This window comes from Somniosus microcephalus, chromosome 17 (genome assembly GCF_052327205.1).
Source record: "Somniosus microcephalus isolate GS21.2 chromosome 17, FLI_Smic_1.0, whole genome shotgun sequence".
Classification (NCBI taxonomy): domain Eukaryota; kingdom Metazoa; phylum Chordata; class Chondrichthyes; order Squaliformes; family Somniosidae; genus Somniosus; species Somniosus microcephalus.
Window position 1 is genome coordinate 52535370 of NC_141003.1, and position 15569 is coordinate 52550938.

Sequence of the window (15569 nt, forward strand, 5' to 3'; positions counted from 1 at the left end):
GTTGCTTGTGAGGGGTCAGAAATTATTGCTCATTTCTTCAAGAGGATACTACAAGCAAGCTGGAAGTATCCAAGGGCGGACTGTAAGAATTCGCAATAATTTACAGTTCTGAAGATCAATTTTTTTGATTAAAGAATCCCTGGGCGTTGTGCTTTTAAATTTCCAGGGATAAAAATGGCTGTCACCACATGACCGAGGACAAAGGACAATGCTTTGTTTACAAAGCAATTGAATGCTATTAGCATTTGTTTGTATATCGAGTGGATACATCTAAACTGCAGAAGAGACTTTTGTACCTTGAATGGGAAACGTTTAACAATTGAATGGGTTTTAAATCACCCAGCACTGGACAATAGGGCTGTTGCATTCTTTTGTTTCAGCCCAGGGAGCTCCGGAAGACTAAGTCTAACCACTTTGAGTTAGCCAATCACAGCTTTCTCTTGTGTATTGGACCCTTTGGGTGGGGAATTTTGCACACAGTCCTTGCAAGGCAGAACGGCAGGGGCCTCACCAGGTATAAAGATAGATGCTGAGAAGCTATCTCGCTCTCTTACTTCGCTGGACCACAGGTGAGCAGGGTGTTCTGACTCCTCAACAAGGCAACCTAGCAGGAGTTTGGGGGATGGTAATTTAAGGGTATTGTTAAGATTGTTTAACCAACATTGTAGTCACTTACCCCTCGTTTTTGCCATCTGCCTTACCCCATTTTAAGCAATTTTACTGTGTTCGTGTGGTATAGTTTATTCACAGAATCACAGAAACCCCACAGTGCAGATAGAGGCCATTTCGGCCCATCGAGCCTGCACCGACACATATCCCACCCGATCCCCGCAACCCCTACACCAACACATATCCCACCCTATCCCCATAACCCCACGTATTTAATCCCCCTAACACTAAGGGTCAATTTATCATAGCCAATCAACCTAACCTGCACATCTTTGGACTGTGGGAGGAAACCGGAGCACCCGGAGGAAACCCATGCAAACACGGGGAGAATGTGCAAACTCCACACAGACAGTCGCCCGAGACCAGATTCGGACCCGGGTCCCTGGCGCTGTGAGGCAACAGTGCTAACCACTATGCCACCGTGCTGCCCACCTTCTTGGATTGTAGTTTATTTAGTTAATAAAACTTGATTTTTTCTCTCATCCAAACTACGTGTCTGTTTTAATATCAATAATTATAAGCCCTGCAGTCAGAACTGGAAGGTGGGGTAGCGATTCGAAACCGCTGTTTTAAAATTGGTTTTATTGGAATTGGTCTGAGTGCAGGCAAAGGCTGCAAGACCAGGAAAATTACTTTAAACCAGTTTAAAGAAGCCCCCAACCCTTACAATGAGTACATGAGAGAAAAGTGAATAGAAAGATATGCTGAAAGGCTGAGATGAGGTAGGTGGAATGGGTGGAGACTCATGTGGAGTATAAATACCACTAGTTGGGCCAAATGGCCTGTTTCTGTGCTGCATATTCTATGTAATTCTATGTAATTGGTAGTACAGTAAGAAGTGTAGACAGGAGCAAAAAATTACAAGAGACATTGGGCCAGAAATTCGGGTCCCCACGGGTGAGTACGCACTGGGTACTCACGCGTAGGCCCAACAAAAGTGCCGGTTTCGTGCATGCACTGCACATGCGTGAGAAACCAGAACTTCCGTTCCCTTAAAGAGGCAGCGCATATGCCTGGAACTTCCGTTTTTTTTGCAGCTTTCTCCGGGAGGGTAAGTCTCCAGGAGCTACGCTTGCAAAAAGCAGTCGCAAGGCCTACTTTTAACAAGGTAAGTGGTGAATTAAGTTAAATTTTAAAACATTTTCCACAGGTTTATTATTTTTTAATACTTTAAAGAAAGGTAAGTTTATTTTTAGCCCTGTTAGAAACTGTAATTAATTTTTTCAAAAATTTAAATTATTGTTTAAAATAGTTATTTTATGTAATTTATAGTTATTTTAAAAATGTGATTTTTTAAAAATTTATTTGAAGTTTTAGTTATGTTTTGGGGCTGAATTGTAATCATAGATTTGACAGGTCTTCCTGTCAAATCTATGAATTCAGATTCCCTGCTACCATTGGCTCTCCATAGCCCACGTGATCCCAGGGGACGCTTCGAACTAACTGCGCCCCTGGGATACGCAAGCACTGCGCACCGGCAGTTGGAGGAGGCCCAGGATCAGAATCCCACGCGGGCCCACTGCACAGCGGCCGGCGTGCTAGCTAAGTGCAGGTCGGAGGCTTGCACCCACGGGAAGCCCCCGACCCGAATTTCTGGGCCATTAATAAGTGAATGGGCAAAACTGTGGCAGATGGATTTCAACACAGGTAAACGTGAGGACATCCATTTTAGACCAAAAAAGAATAGATCCAAGTATTTTTTAAATGGTGAAAAGCTAGGAACAGTAGCGGTCCAAAGAGATTTACAAAGATCACTAAAATGTAGTAGTCAGGTACAAAAATGAATCAAAAAGGTTAATAAATGATAGCCTTTATAACTAGAGGGCTAGAATATAAAGGGGAGAAAGTTTTGCTACCGCTAAACAGAGCCCTGGTTAGACCATATCTGGAGTACTGTGTACAGTTCTGGGCACCGCACCTTAGAAAGGATAGATTGGAGTGCAGCGCAGATTCACCAGAATGTTACCAGGGTTCCAAGGATTAGATTATGAGGAGAGATTACATAAACTAGGCTTGTGTTCCCTGGAATATAGAAGGTTAAGGATGATTTGAGGTTCCTAGGATTTTGAAAGGAATTGATAGAGTAGATAGAGAGAAACTTTTTCCGCTGGTGGGGGAGTCTAGGGCAAGGTCATAACCTTCAATCAGAACCAGGCCATTCAGGAGAGAAGTTAAGAAACTTCTTCACGCAAAGGATGGTATAAGTATGGAGCGGTCATCCACAAAAGATGCTATTTCAATTCATTTTAAATCTAAGATCGATAGATTTTTTCTAGCCAAGGGTATAAAAGGATATGGAGCCAAGGCGAGTGGATGGAGTTGAGATACAGATCAGCCATGATCTCATTGAATGGCAGAGAGGCTCGAGGAGCTGAATGGCCTACTGCTATTCCTATGTTCCTATGTTGATAGGGTATATAGAGAAAAACTATTTCCTCTGGTGGGGGGAGTCCAGATCAAGGAAGCATATCCTTTGTTATGCAAGGATATTAAGGGATATGGAGCAAAGGAGTTAAAATGAAGTGAAAATACAGATAAACCATCAAGGGGCTGAATGGTCTACTTCTGCTCCTGTGTTCCTTTGTAGGGTCTAGTCATGAGACTCCAGGCATCATGAGTGTAGGGCAGCCTTAATGGACCAGCTGTTTTTTTCCTGTCCATCATTTTTATATGTTTGTATGTTATTTGCACGGAATACTTAAAATACACACAATGTCATCGCAAAAATCAAAAACATGATATTAAAAGCAAATGCGGCAATTCTAGAATTGCTCCCATGTGTAGCGTTGGCTTGACAAAGTAATGGTGAGTCACTACAATAGACTTGAAAACAAATAAAAAAAGAGAACTAGGACATTTCTGTGTAAAAGAGAGTGGAACAACAAAAGTAATCGGAGTTCAACTTCAATGGGCAGTCAAATGTCCCTCATGATAGGTAAGGCTATGTTCAATGTGACTTTAAGTTGGAGTTGTACAGAAGGGCAGATTAGTTGACTTAAGTTGGTAAGAGCATTTCTTGTTCTCTAGGGGTCCCTCAGTTTGGTAATTCCAGAAAACAAAGTGCACCCATAGTGATGCTTTCCCTGCCTGAGTCTATGGGAAGCCCCTCAGGGTCACTCTCCCTACCCCAGTGTTGGTAATAGATGTACTAATAGATGGCGACTATGATCAGAAGTGCACTCAAAGAATCAGGACCTGAGCAAGGCTTATCAAACCAACAATACTGAACAAATCCAAAGCTTACTTGAACCCACACTGGGCACCTGGTTCAGCAGCTTTGTGAAAGAGATTATATATAAAATTCATTCATTGATGCTAAGAGCATAGGAAAATGTGCTAGGAAGAAAAGGCACATAAGCACAATTTTGTTTTTGGATAATACATCGGCATGAGTAGCAAGCGTAGGAAATGTTTTATCCCACTGTGTGACAGGAATTGTAAAATAATCATAGAATCATAGAAGTTTACGGTACAGAAGGAGGCCATTCGGCCCATCATGTCTGTGTCAGCCAAAAAAAGGTAATTTGGCCTAAACCCACTTTCCAATGCCTGGTCCGTAGCCTTGTAGATTAGAGCACTTCAAGAGCATCTCCAAGTACTTTTTAAATGCAATGAGCTTTTCTGCCTCTACCACCCTCTCAGGCAGTGCGTTCCAGACCCCCACCACCCTCTGGGTGAAAAAAGATCTCCTCAACTCCCCTCTAATCCTTCTACCAATCACATTAAATCTAAGACCACTGGTTATTGATCTCTGCTAAGGGAAATGGTTCCTTCTTATCCACTCTATCTAGGCCCCTCATAATTTTATACACCTCAATTAAGTCTCCCCTCAGCCTCCTCTGTTCCAAAGAAAGCCTATCCAATCTCTCCTCATAGCTAAAATTCTCCAGTCCTGGCAACATCCTGGTAAATCTTCCCTGGACCCTCTCAAGTGCAATCACATCTTTCCTGTAATGTGGTGACCAGAACTGTCAAGATAAAAAATATATTAAATAAAATGGGATTTGGCCTTTTACCATTCAAAAAGTGATCATGAATCTTTGGAATCAAAATTTTTTAAGGATTTTTTTTTAAACTAACGTGACAACGTTATGACTTTAAGAGCACTGGGCACTACTGATATAAAAGGTGTGAACTGTTGATGCCGAGCAGAACATTTTTTTTTCCCAAACTGAAAGCTTGATGTGAATATCACACGTTTGAAACCCCAAACATGCAAATTAGTTTGGTTGTAAAATAAAATACTGCTTTAATATTAGCAATGTATTTCTTAACAAAATAGCATGAAAGAGAAAATGGCACGTCATGAGTCGGGCATGTTGTTTCCTGGAGACCAACCTGATTGCGTTTTCCACAAACGTGCTGCATGCTAAACTGAAGACTCCAGCAGCCATCTCGATTGCAGCCTAAATCTCAGCGAGCAGCGGTCGGACCCAAGCCATTTGTTTGACGCTGTGCAGCACATGGTGAGCTATCAGCCGCAGATGATTTACAATCTGGTGTGAAGATTGAATTGGACTGGTGCTCTGTCCGGCTGCCCGTCCGGCTGTGGAATGGCAGTTTCGCTGCAGTTTCACGTGTTTACCTCGCGATCCACAATGAATGGACAGCACCCCCTCCCACAGAGCTGGCTATGGTGCTGAACCCAGTTGTATTCTGCGGCAGGCTTGCCTTTTTCTGTTGGATGTGTTCCTGTTGCTTCCGCACACCCGTCGACGTTTGTAAATATTCTCCCCACTAATTCTGGCCGGCTGGCTGAAAGTTGTCAGATAAACAGAGGTGATTACACCGCAGAAGGAAACCTAAATCGTGCGCTGATAAATGATGAGGGCAAATGGTAAACTCCAACCATCGTTTTCTCAATGTAAATTCGAGCCACAGCGGTGAAGACTTGTTTATTCCGATTCATCAAAGAATGTCATTGCTGAAAATTTGAAACAGCCGATTTCAACACTTTTGGTCTGACCGACTCGGTGAGTGATGGATACTTTGTATTAGTGCATTTTTAAAAAGTTGAATTTATAACACGGAGGACAGTTTCGTTTTTTGGCATAAGGAGCAGGGGATAGCTGGATTTTCTTCTTTCCACACTTTTGTATGTTCTTATAATCAATAAACTAATGCTTCAGTGTAATTTAGTCAATGGAGATAGGGGGGGATGAGATACAGTGTTCCACTTCAGCTGAACGACCTGGGATGTGTCTTGGTGCAATGATGTCGTGGTTTCCGCTAATTGGCGGATGATCTAAGTGCTTATTCCACCCCCCACCCCCCCCTGCTATTTGGCGTATGTCGCAATCTGCATATATGAACATGATGCTTTTTTTTCTTTAATATGTTAACAGAAAGCGATCTTTTGGGAATTCAGTCGCTTTCGAGCAAAAGGACGATCCAGCACAAGCCGGTTGTAGGGATCATATCTGCACTCGGTGACGAATGCACAACATCATAGATCACCATCCAGACATGGCTACTGCGCTATTAGCTGGAGAAAAGCTCAAGGAGCTGATCCTTCCGGGGCAACAAGATGAGAAAGGCTCGCCCTTTGCAGCTTTCATGGTTCAACTAAAGCTAGAACTCCCCTTCGACAGAGTAGTGTCCATCGGGACTGTCATTATCCCCATCCTATTAGTCACATTGGTGTTCACTAAAAATTTTGCAGGTAAGAAGATCGAGAAGTGCACAATTACCCAACATCATGGCAATCTTTGCAAAACCGCTACATACAGTACTAGGGCGGCATTCCCGGCACCAGTGAGGCCATTTCTCTAATGTATATTCCGGTTATGCATGAGGGAAGATCCCGTGGACCAGCTGCCGTCACATTCACGCTTTTCTCTAATCTTATGCCCTATGAGACGCTTTGCTCCGTCACACCCCTGTTATTTAGAACTTTTTTATTGGGACTCTTTCTTTTGACATCTGACCTTCAAAATGAACAGAGTGTGGCAGTGATGCCACTTTAAGGAGTGGGATTATACGTAGACTACTGCATTGTACGTACGTTTTAGGCACCCATAAGCCCGCCCTCCATAAAATGAAACTGTTCTGGAGGATCTAGGGTGTGTTTGTATCAAGCTACTGAAACGCACAATCCATCAAAAACATTTCTTAAACAGTGCTTTAGTGCTCCTTTGTGTGATTTTAAATCCACGGTGCCAGCTTTACTTTAAAAGGGGAATGTCTTCATGAAATTATTTGCCAAACCTGTTTTTATTTGGGAAAGAATAGACGGAAGACCCGTGAGTTATTTTCGTTGTGATAAGATTGTGTGTAAGTTATGCATTTTCGTGCAATGTGTTTGCAATAGAAAATAGATAGGATTACAAAACATTTGTTTTATTGAAAATAGTGACCACTTAAAGCAACACGAGTAAATTGACCAGTTAAATGGTGTAAGGTATCGTGGACTTTTCCCCTAAAGGACTGTTTGGTTAAAATCTTGTAAGACATTTTACTGAGATTTGTAAACTAAGGCTTTTTTCAGTTAAAACGTAAAAGCCACACATAAAACTACCTTTCATCCATTTGCTCCACTGGAAAATAAGTCTGCATCATTTAGCAGTTCCTGTTTGTACCAGGAACTCAACGGCCCGGATTTTGTGGTTGGCGGCGTACTTAAGGATTATGCCACCGGCATCCGAACCGAATGTGCACTTACCTGTTGCGAGGCCTCAAACGAAAAGTTTCTCTCAGACGCTGCAGAATAGAGGGCAGCGTACTGGCCCACGGATCCCAGGGGTCACACCGGGAAAAATAGGGACATTGGCAAAGGAGGAACTGACGCAAATCAATATCTCTAAGGATATGGTGTTAAGGAAGCTAAAGGGATTGAAGGTGGACAAATCCCCAGGGCCTGATAACATGCATCCTAGGGTACTGAAGGAGGTGGCCCTAGAGATAGCGGATGCACTAAGGATGATTTTTCAGAATTCATTAGACTCGGGAACAGTGCCGATGGATTGGAGGGTAGCTAACGTTACCCCACTATTCAAAAAGGGGGGTAGGGAAAAAGCAGGTAATTACAGACCTGTAAGCCTTACATCAGTTGTGGGCAAAATGCTGGAGTCCATCATTAAGGATGAAATAGCGGAGCACTTAGCAAATGGGGACAGGATAGGACAGAGTCAACATGGATTTACAAAGGGTAAATCGTGCTTGACTAATCTATTGGAATTTTTTGAGGGAGTAACTGGTAGAATAGATGGGGGAGAGCCAGTAGATGTGGTGTACCTGGACTTCCAAAAGGCCTTCGATAAGGTCCCACATAAAAGATTAGCATGGAAAATTGAGGCTCATGGGATAAAGGGGAAAGTTTTGGCGTGGATCGGGAACTGGCTGTCAGATAGAAAACAGAGAGTTGGAATAAACGGCTCATTTTCTGAATGGCAGGCAGTAACAAGTGGGGTACCACAGGGATCTGTCCTGGGCCCCCAGCTGTTCACAATTTACATTAATGACCTGGATCAGGGAGTCGGATGCAGCATTTCCAAATTTGCAGACGACACTAAACTAGGAGGTGGGGTGGGCTCAGAGGAAGAGACCAGGAAGCTCCAGAGCGATTTGGACAGACTGGGCGATTGGGCGGATAAATGGCAGATGCACTATAATGTGGACAAGTGCGAAGTTATCCACCTTGGGTGCAGGAACGGGAGGGCAAATTATTATTTAAATGGCAATAGATTGGGAGAGGGGGAAGTACAGAGAGACCTGGGTGTTCTTGTACACCAGTCACTGAAGGCGAGCATGCAGGTGCAACAGGCGGTCAAGAAGGCAAACGGTATGCTGGCCTTCATAGCAAAAGGGTTAGAATACAGGAACAGGGATACCTTGCTGCAGCTGTACAGGGCACTGGTGAGACCACACCTCGAGTACTGTGTACAGTTTTGGTCGCCTCATCTGAGGAAGGATGTTCTTGCCATGGAGGGGGTGCAGCGGCGATTCACCAGGCTGATACCAGGAATGGCGGGAATGACCTATGAGGAGAGACTATGTAGTTTAGGGATGTACACACTGGAGTTTAGAAGATTGAGAGGGGACCTCATAGAAGTGTATAAAATTCTGACAGGTCTAGACAGACTGGATGCAGAAGGAATGTTTCCCTTGGCGGGTGAGAACAGAACTAGAGGACATAATTTAAGGATAAGGGCTAAACCATTTAGGACAGAGATGAGGGGGAATTTCTTCACTCAGAGAGTGGTGAACCTGTGGAACTCATTGCCACAGAGGGCAGTGTACGCCAGCTCATTAAATATATTTAAGAGGGAATTAGATATATTTCTACGGGCAAAAGGGGTTAAGGGTTACGGAGAGAAGGCGGGGACGGGATACTGAATTAAAGGATCAGCCATGATCTCATTAAATGGCGGAGCAGGCACGAAGGGCCGAATGGCCTACTCCTGCTCCTATCTTCTATGTATCTATATCTATGTATCTATGTGGGATCATGTGGGCCGGTGCTCAAATCGCCTTCCAGTGATTCAAATGGAGTGGCTTTGGAGAAAGGCCAGGGAGCAAGTCACCGGTAGCGATAGGGAGATGGCATAATTTTTAAATCATGATTTCGCTTCGGTATTTACCAGGGAGATAGAATAGATGGACATGACATTGGATGATGAGTAATGAGATAAGTGCATTTAAAATTAAAAAGGGGGATATATTAAATAAACTAATCAAACTCAAAGAGGCTAAAAACCCTGGTCCGGATGGATTGCATCCACACATTTTAGAAGAATCTAGGAAAGAGATAGCAGAGGCATTACTACACATATTTAATAATTTGTTAGAAAAAGGTGTAGTGCCAGAGCTAACTGACGGACAGCTAATGTAATACCTATATTTAAGAAGGGAGATAGAACATGTCCAGGGAATTCTAGACCAGTCAGCTTAACATTGGTGGTAGGAAAAATAATAGAATCCCTACTAAAGGAGAGAATAGAAGAATATCTAGAAACAAAAAGTATAATAATGAATAGTCAACATTGATTTCAAAAGGGAAAATCTTGCTTGACCAACCATATTGAATTTTTTGAAGAGGTAACAGAGAGAGTAGACAATGGTACTGCAGTAGATGTAATTTATCTAGATTTTCAAAAGGCCTTTGATAAGGTACCCCATAATAGTCTAATGAATAAGGTCAGAGAATGCAGAGTCAGGGGACAAGTAGCAGAATTGATTGCTAGCTGGCTTCAAAACAAAAAGCAGAGAGTGGGATTAAAGGGGAGCTATTTATAGTGGCAGAAGGTGGGTAGTGGTATTCCACAAGGATCAGTGCTAGGACCACTGCTGTTCACAATTTACATTAACAATTTAGACTTTGGAATCAAAAACACAATTTCTAAATTTGCGGATGACATCAAATTGGAGGGGATGGTTAATACTGAGGAGGACTGCAACAAATTACAGGAGGACATTAATAAACTTGCAGAATGGGCATATAATTAGCAAATGAAATTCAACACAGATAAATGTGAGGTATTACATTTTGGTAGGAAGAATAGGGAGGTCACTTATCACTTGGAGGGTGCGAGTCTAGGTGGGGTAGAGGAACAAAGGGATCTTGGAGTACAAATACACAAATCACTAAAAGTTGCGACACAGGTTAGCAAGGCCATAAAAAAGACAAATCAAGCACTAGGGTTTATTTCAAGAAGGATAGAATTGAAAAGTAGAAAAGTTATGCTAAACCTGTATCGAACCTTGGTTAGACCACACTTACTGCGTACAGTTCTGGTCGCTATATTATAAAAAGGATATAGAGGCACTGGAGAGGGAGCAGAGAAGATTTACAAGGATGATACCAGAAATGCGAGGGTATACATATCAGGAAAGGATGAACAGGCTGGGTCTCTTTTCTCTTGAAAAAAGAAGGCTGAGGGGTGACCTAATAGAGGTCTTTAAAATTATGTTTTGATAGAATGGATACAGAGAGAATGGTTCCACTTGTGGGAAGAGCATAACTAGAGGCCATCAATATAAGATAGTCACCAAGAAATCCAATAGGGAATTCAGAAGAAACTTCTTTACCCAAAGAATGGTGAGAATGTGGAACTCGCTACCACAGGGAGTGGTTGAAGCAAATAGTATAGATGCATGTAAGGGGAGGCTGGACAAGCATATGAGGGAGAAGGGAATCGAGGGTTATGCTGATAGATTTAGATGAGGAAAGACAGGAGGAGGCTCGAGTGGAGCATAAACGCCGGCATGGACTGGTTGGGCCAAATGGCCTGTTTTTGTGCTGTATATCCTATGTAATCCTATGTAAACTTGCCTACCCTCTTGGCTGTAGATGGTTCATGGCCAGCTGGTTCCAGTTTGGAAAAAGGGAGAAAATAAGATTGCTGTGGAGCCCTCACAACAAAAAAATTCATTATAAAGCAATAATATTCATTGCTGAACTGATTCTTTTAAAATCCTGTTCAAATGTCAAAGTCTGCAGACAGCTAATAACTATTAAAGGAAAGGATTTTCAGCAAAATTACGTTTTTTTTATTGACGAGTATCCCCTTACGAAGTGTAAACAGGCTGCTGCGCCTGTTTGCACCAACCGTAAAATTTTCGGGCGTAATTGATGGGCAGTTGGGCTCTGTGCCAGCAGTTAGGATTTCCATGTCAGTACAGATGATCTGTCAAGTCAGAACTTGACAGATCGCAAGTTCGGGATTTAGCACATGCCCCGAACTTGCTGTCCATTTCAAAGGTGGTATGAGGGCATTCTCTGAGAGTACACAGTCATACCAACCTCAAAATCCAGGCCATTCTGTCTAAAACCCCTCTGTCTAAAACTGCATAAAATTGGGATAGTAAACCTTTATGCAATTAAGCAGGCTATGTTATTAAGCAATGAGAATCTATCCCTCAGTTCAACCATTTATATTTCTCCGCTCCGTCCATTCTTTCTAAAAGAAGACAAGAAACCCGTATAATTTACAAACATAATGCTTTAATTCTAAGTTTATTTTATTTTTTGCGAACTTTATGTTATGAAACCAATCGTTAAACCTCCAAACAGGAAAACAGTCCAGCGTTTCACCATTAACGGTCAAGCTATAAACATTTAAAAAAGGAGAGAATGATTACACACTGGTTTACATATTTGTTGTCGTTTTAGTGTATTTTCTTAGTCTGCTATTTACAGGCGAGTACATTGGTAGTAATGTTGTGCATATTTGTACAGACATTTTACATGTTCCTGTGAAATGGGTAATTCAGGCGAGACAGTATTTATTGCCCTAAGGGCAGTTAGCGTTAACCACATAATGTGGAATTGGTATAGACCGAACAGGAGTGGCAGATTCCTGTCCCTGAAGGACATTAGTGAATCAGCTGGATTTTTACAACAGTCCAGCAGCTTTTGTGGTCATTTTCTGGTGGTCATAGAATAGAATCATGGAATAGTTACAGCACAGAAGGAAGCCATTCAGCCCGTCGAGCTCCTGCCAGCTCTCTGCAAGAGCAATTCATCTAGTCCCACTCCCCCACCCTTTCCCCGTAGCCCTGCAATTTTTTTTCCTTCAGGTACTTATCCAATTCCCTTTTGAAAGCCACAATTGAATCTGCCTCGACCACCCTTTCCGGCAGTGAATTCTAGATCCTAACCACTTGCTGCTTAAAAAAGTTTTTCCTCATGTCACCTTTGGCTCTTCTGCTTAGCACCTTAAATCTGTGTCCTCTGGTTCTCGACCCTTCCGTCAATGGGAACAGTTTCTCTCTACCTGCTCTGTCTAGAACCCTCATGATTTTGAACACCTCTATCAAATCTCCTCTCAATCTTCTCTGCTCTAAGGAGAACAACCCCAGCTTCTCCAGTCTATTCACATAACTGAAGTCCCTTATCCCTGAAACCTTTCTTGTAAATCTTTTCTGCACCCTCTCTAAGGTGTGCCCAGAATTGGACACAATACTCCAGTTGAGGCCAAACCAATGTTTTATAAAGGTTCATCATAACTTCCTTGCTTTTGTACTCCTATGGGCTCGATTTTGCCATGCCCGAGGAGGTGGGATTGGAGGCATGTGAGATGTTAAAATTGCAAAAAATGGCAGGCGGCTCCGATCCCGCCTCCGAGCAATTTTCCCAGAATCAGGGTTTCAGACCCCGTAGGCCCTTAAGGCCCTGAACAACCAGTTAATTGCCTCTATAATCCCATTTTGAGAAGCCTTACTGATTTTAACACTTCCCCCCCCATCCTGCACGTCTCCTCTGGAACACGCCAGTTAATCCTGGTGGCCTCACAAGTAGATTGCTTACTAACAGCTGCAGCTCCACCATTAAAAAGGAGTTTTCAGCAATCATCATTTGCAGGTGGCAGAACTTTGTTGTCTCAGGTCTGGGGAACTTTTAGCAGGCCTACTCATTGTTGTGGAAGTTTGGAGCCTGACACCCATCTCCAGTGTGACCTCCTGGGAAACCCCTCTCCCCACCTTGATTGAGCGCTTCCTCAACTGAGGCATATACCAGAAGCATGGTGAACATTTATTTCCTTTCCTCCTGGACATCAGATTCGGACGAAGACCAGCCATGACAGCAGCAGAACCATGAACAATAGCAGCACCAACAGCAGCAGCAACAACAGGAGCGCCAAGCTGCTGCTCACCCACCTGAAACTGCACAGGCCAGAAGGTGCCAGCGCGCGCCCATATTGCTGCCTGGGATGCAAGGGACGCACTCATGTTGGCCAGATTTGCTTAACCTGCACAATCAAATACTTTTGCCTTGCACCTTCTTACCAGAGCATCGACAATGGACAAGAACCTACGCATTCCTATCACTCTGACCACCATACTGACAATTGCAAGTTGCTCTAAGCCCTCAATGTGGAAGTCCCATTTCTGAAATGACACAGGCCACAACTTCAACAGTTTGCCAGCAGAATGTTTTTATCACAACAAGCAACTGATGGCATTTCAAAAATAAACACAACATACAGTAACACCCAAGTGACTACCCTTGTGACTACTTGTGCATCATCTTCCTGTTACGCATGCTCCTACGTGGTGCTTCCCCTGTGGCTTCAGCAGATGTGAAGGCACCTTGCTCACTTTCTTGCTGCTCCTGTCACAACACCTTTGACGGTCGTCCTCTGGGGTTGCGAACCTGTGAGGGCTCGGCAACAGTCTGCTGCTCCTACGGCTGTGCAGGGGATGAGAAACCCATCTCAGTTGAGTGAGGACTCTGGTGGGGCTCTGACCGAGGGCTTAGCAGTGGCATGGTCATGTAAGCGCTTGGAGAGGAGCCCCCACTTCCTTGTTGTCTGCCACCAACATCCCTCTCATGGGTCAGCCCTACTTCAGAGCTAGCAAGTGGCTTGACAGCACTTTGCTGCACTTCAGGGGGGCCATGAGGACCCGTTTCTGCACTGGAAGTCCTACTCCAGAGGACTTCCATGCAGGTCTGGTTTCTATGCTCACCATCGCTCCTCAAGAGATGTCAGGCTATTCTGAACAATGACCATGTTTTCAACGTCTGGCGACTTAGCTCCCCCATGGCCGTAGCCATCCTCTCCTCTAGCATAGCCATCCTTTTCATGGAGGTTGCCATCCTTTCCGTGGTGATGCGTTCATGCGCCAATGCCTCCACAAAGGCTCTGCTCATGTTCGCGATGGACTCCTCCATTCGCTCCACAATCGCAGCAACCCTGGAGACAAAACCTGCCAGAGACTCCTGCACCTGTTCCTGGAGTTCCAGCACTGCTCTCCTTCTGGATGGACCCGGAGGCCCAGGGTCGACATGCAGCTGAGCCGAGCTGGCAGAGTCATGCGCTCTCCGACGAGGACTCTCCATTGCTGTCCCTGTCTCCACCATCTGCTGATGCTCACTTGTGAGCTGTGATACACCAGGTGACAACACTACTCTATCTCGCGAAGGTCCCACCGAGGTGTGAGTGTTTGCGCTGGTGCCAGGTGCGCTGAATTCTGCTGACGCTGCGCCCTCAGAGGTTGTAGCTTCCTCTGAGGAGTCTTGAAGCTCAGGCTGTTCCTCCTGGACAGTGGCTGTCGATGGTCCTGTGGGGGAGTAAAGGAAAGAGTTAGAGATGAAAGGTAAAGGTTGCATGCACATTGAATTGTGCAGATGATCATAAGTCAGTCTGTTAGAGCATCAGAATCATTATCAGTCACTCATGCAATGTCAATGAGAGAGATGCCAAAATATTCTGTCACCAGCTTGCTGTGATGCGCCCGTCTGTCCGTCCCCCACTTGTGAATCTTCCTCGACACCGGCGATTTCCAGGGCCGCCGCCTCCAAGGTGGTGAGCTGGGCTACTGAGGGTGGCCCTCCTCCTGTCCTCGCTCTTTCCCTCTTATTGTGGGCTCTCTTTTCCTGCAATGAGGGACACAAGTGGAGTTTGAGTGAGAATGAAGGAGTGAATGTAGAGGATCCATAACATAGATGCTTAGAAGGAGACAAAGGGCCCGCCCTGTGTTGTAAGTTGTTGTCATTGCATCACAGTGATAGGGAGTGTGAGGGCTGCATGGTAGAATAGTTAAGTGAATGTGACCATAGAGAGAGAGGGAATGGGTAAGGGTGCAGGGATGTAAGTGTCAAGTGGGATGTGGAGGAAGAGGTTGGCAAAGCAGAGTGCTGGTGAGGAGAGGCGATGGGGATCAGATTGAGGGTGATGGGAAAGTCATACTCACTTTTCCTGTGCGGAGAAGGTCATGAAACCTCTTCCTGCACTGTAGCCAGGTTCTGCGGCACATAGAGATTGAGTTGACCTCCTGGGCCACTTGCATCCAAACAGCTTTAGTCTGCTGGGGAGGCTTTTTCCTCCCTGAGGAAGGGAAGAACACCTCCTTATTAGAACTTGCTCCCTCCATCAGAGCTTGGAGGGAGGCCTCATCAAACCTTTTGGCCTACTGCTGGACATAGTTGCTGAATGAAACGATCACAACAATGGGCATAA

The 15569-nt window shown here is 44.3% G+C and overlaps 2 protein-coding genes across 3 annotated transcripts in view; one reads left to right on the forward strand and one right to left on the reverse strand.

The window, feature by feature from the left end:
* The window catches only part of LOC147105710 (transcriptional regulator QRICH1-like), a 121801-nt gene extending 116669 nt beyond the window's left edge, over positions 1 to 5132 (reverse strand). The window contains exon 1 of the mRNA XM_086010325.1: positions 5008 to 5132. Within this exon, the coding sequence (XP_085866451.1) occupies positions 5008 to 5037 (30 nt within the window). The 5' untranslated portion in view covers positions 5038 to 5132. The remainder of the gene's footprint in view (positions 1 to 5007) is intronic.
* A 420-nt stretch (positions 5133 to 5552) lies between these two features.
* The window catches only part of panx2 (pannexin 2), a 94052-nt gene continuing 84035 nt past the window's right edge, over positions 5553 to 15569 (forward strand). For both annotated transcript variants that reach the window (XM_086010327.1, XM_086010328.1), the window contains exons 1-2: positions 5553 to 5642; positions 6015 to 6331. In XM_086010327.1, coding sequence (XP_085866453.1) covers positions 6106 to 6331 — 226 coding nt within the window. In that variant the 5' untranslated portion in view covers positions 5553 to 5642; positions 6015 to 6105. The remainder of the gene's footprint in view (positions 5643 to 6014; positions 6332 to 15569) is intronic.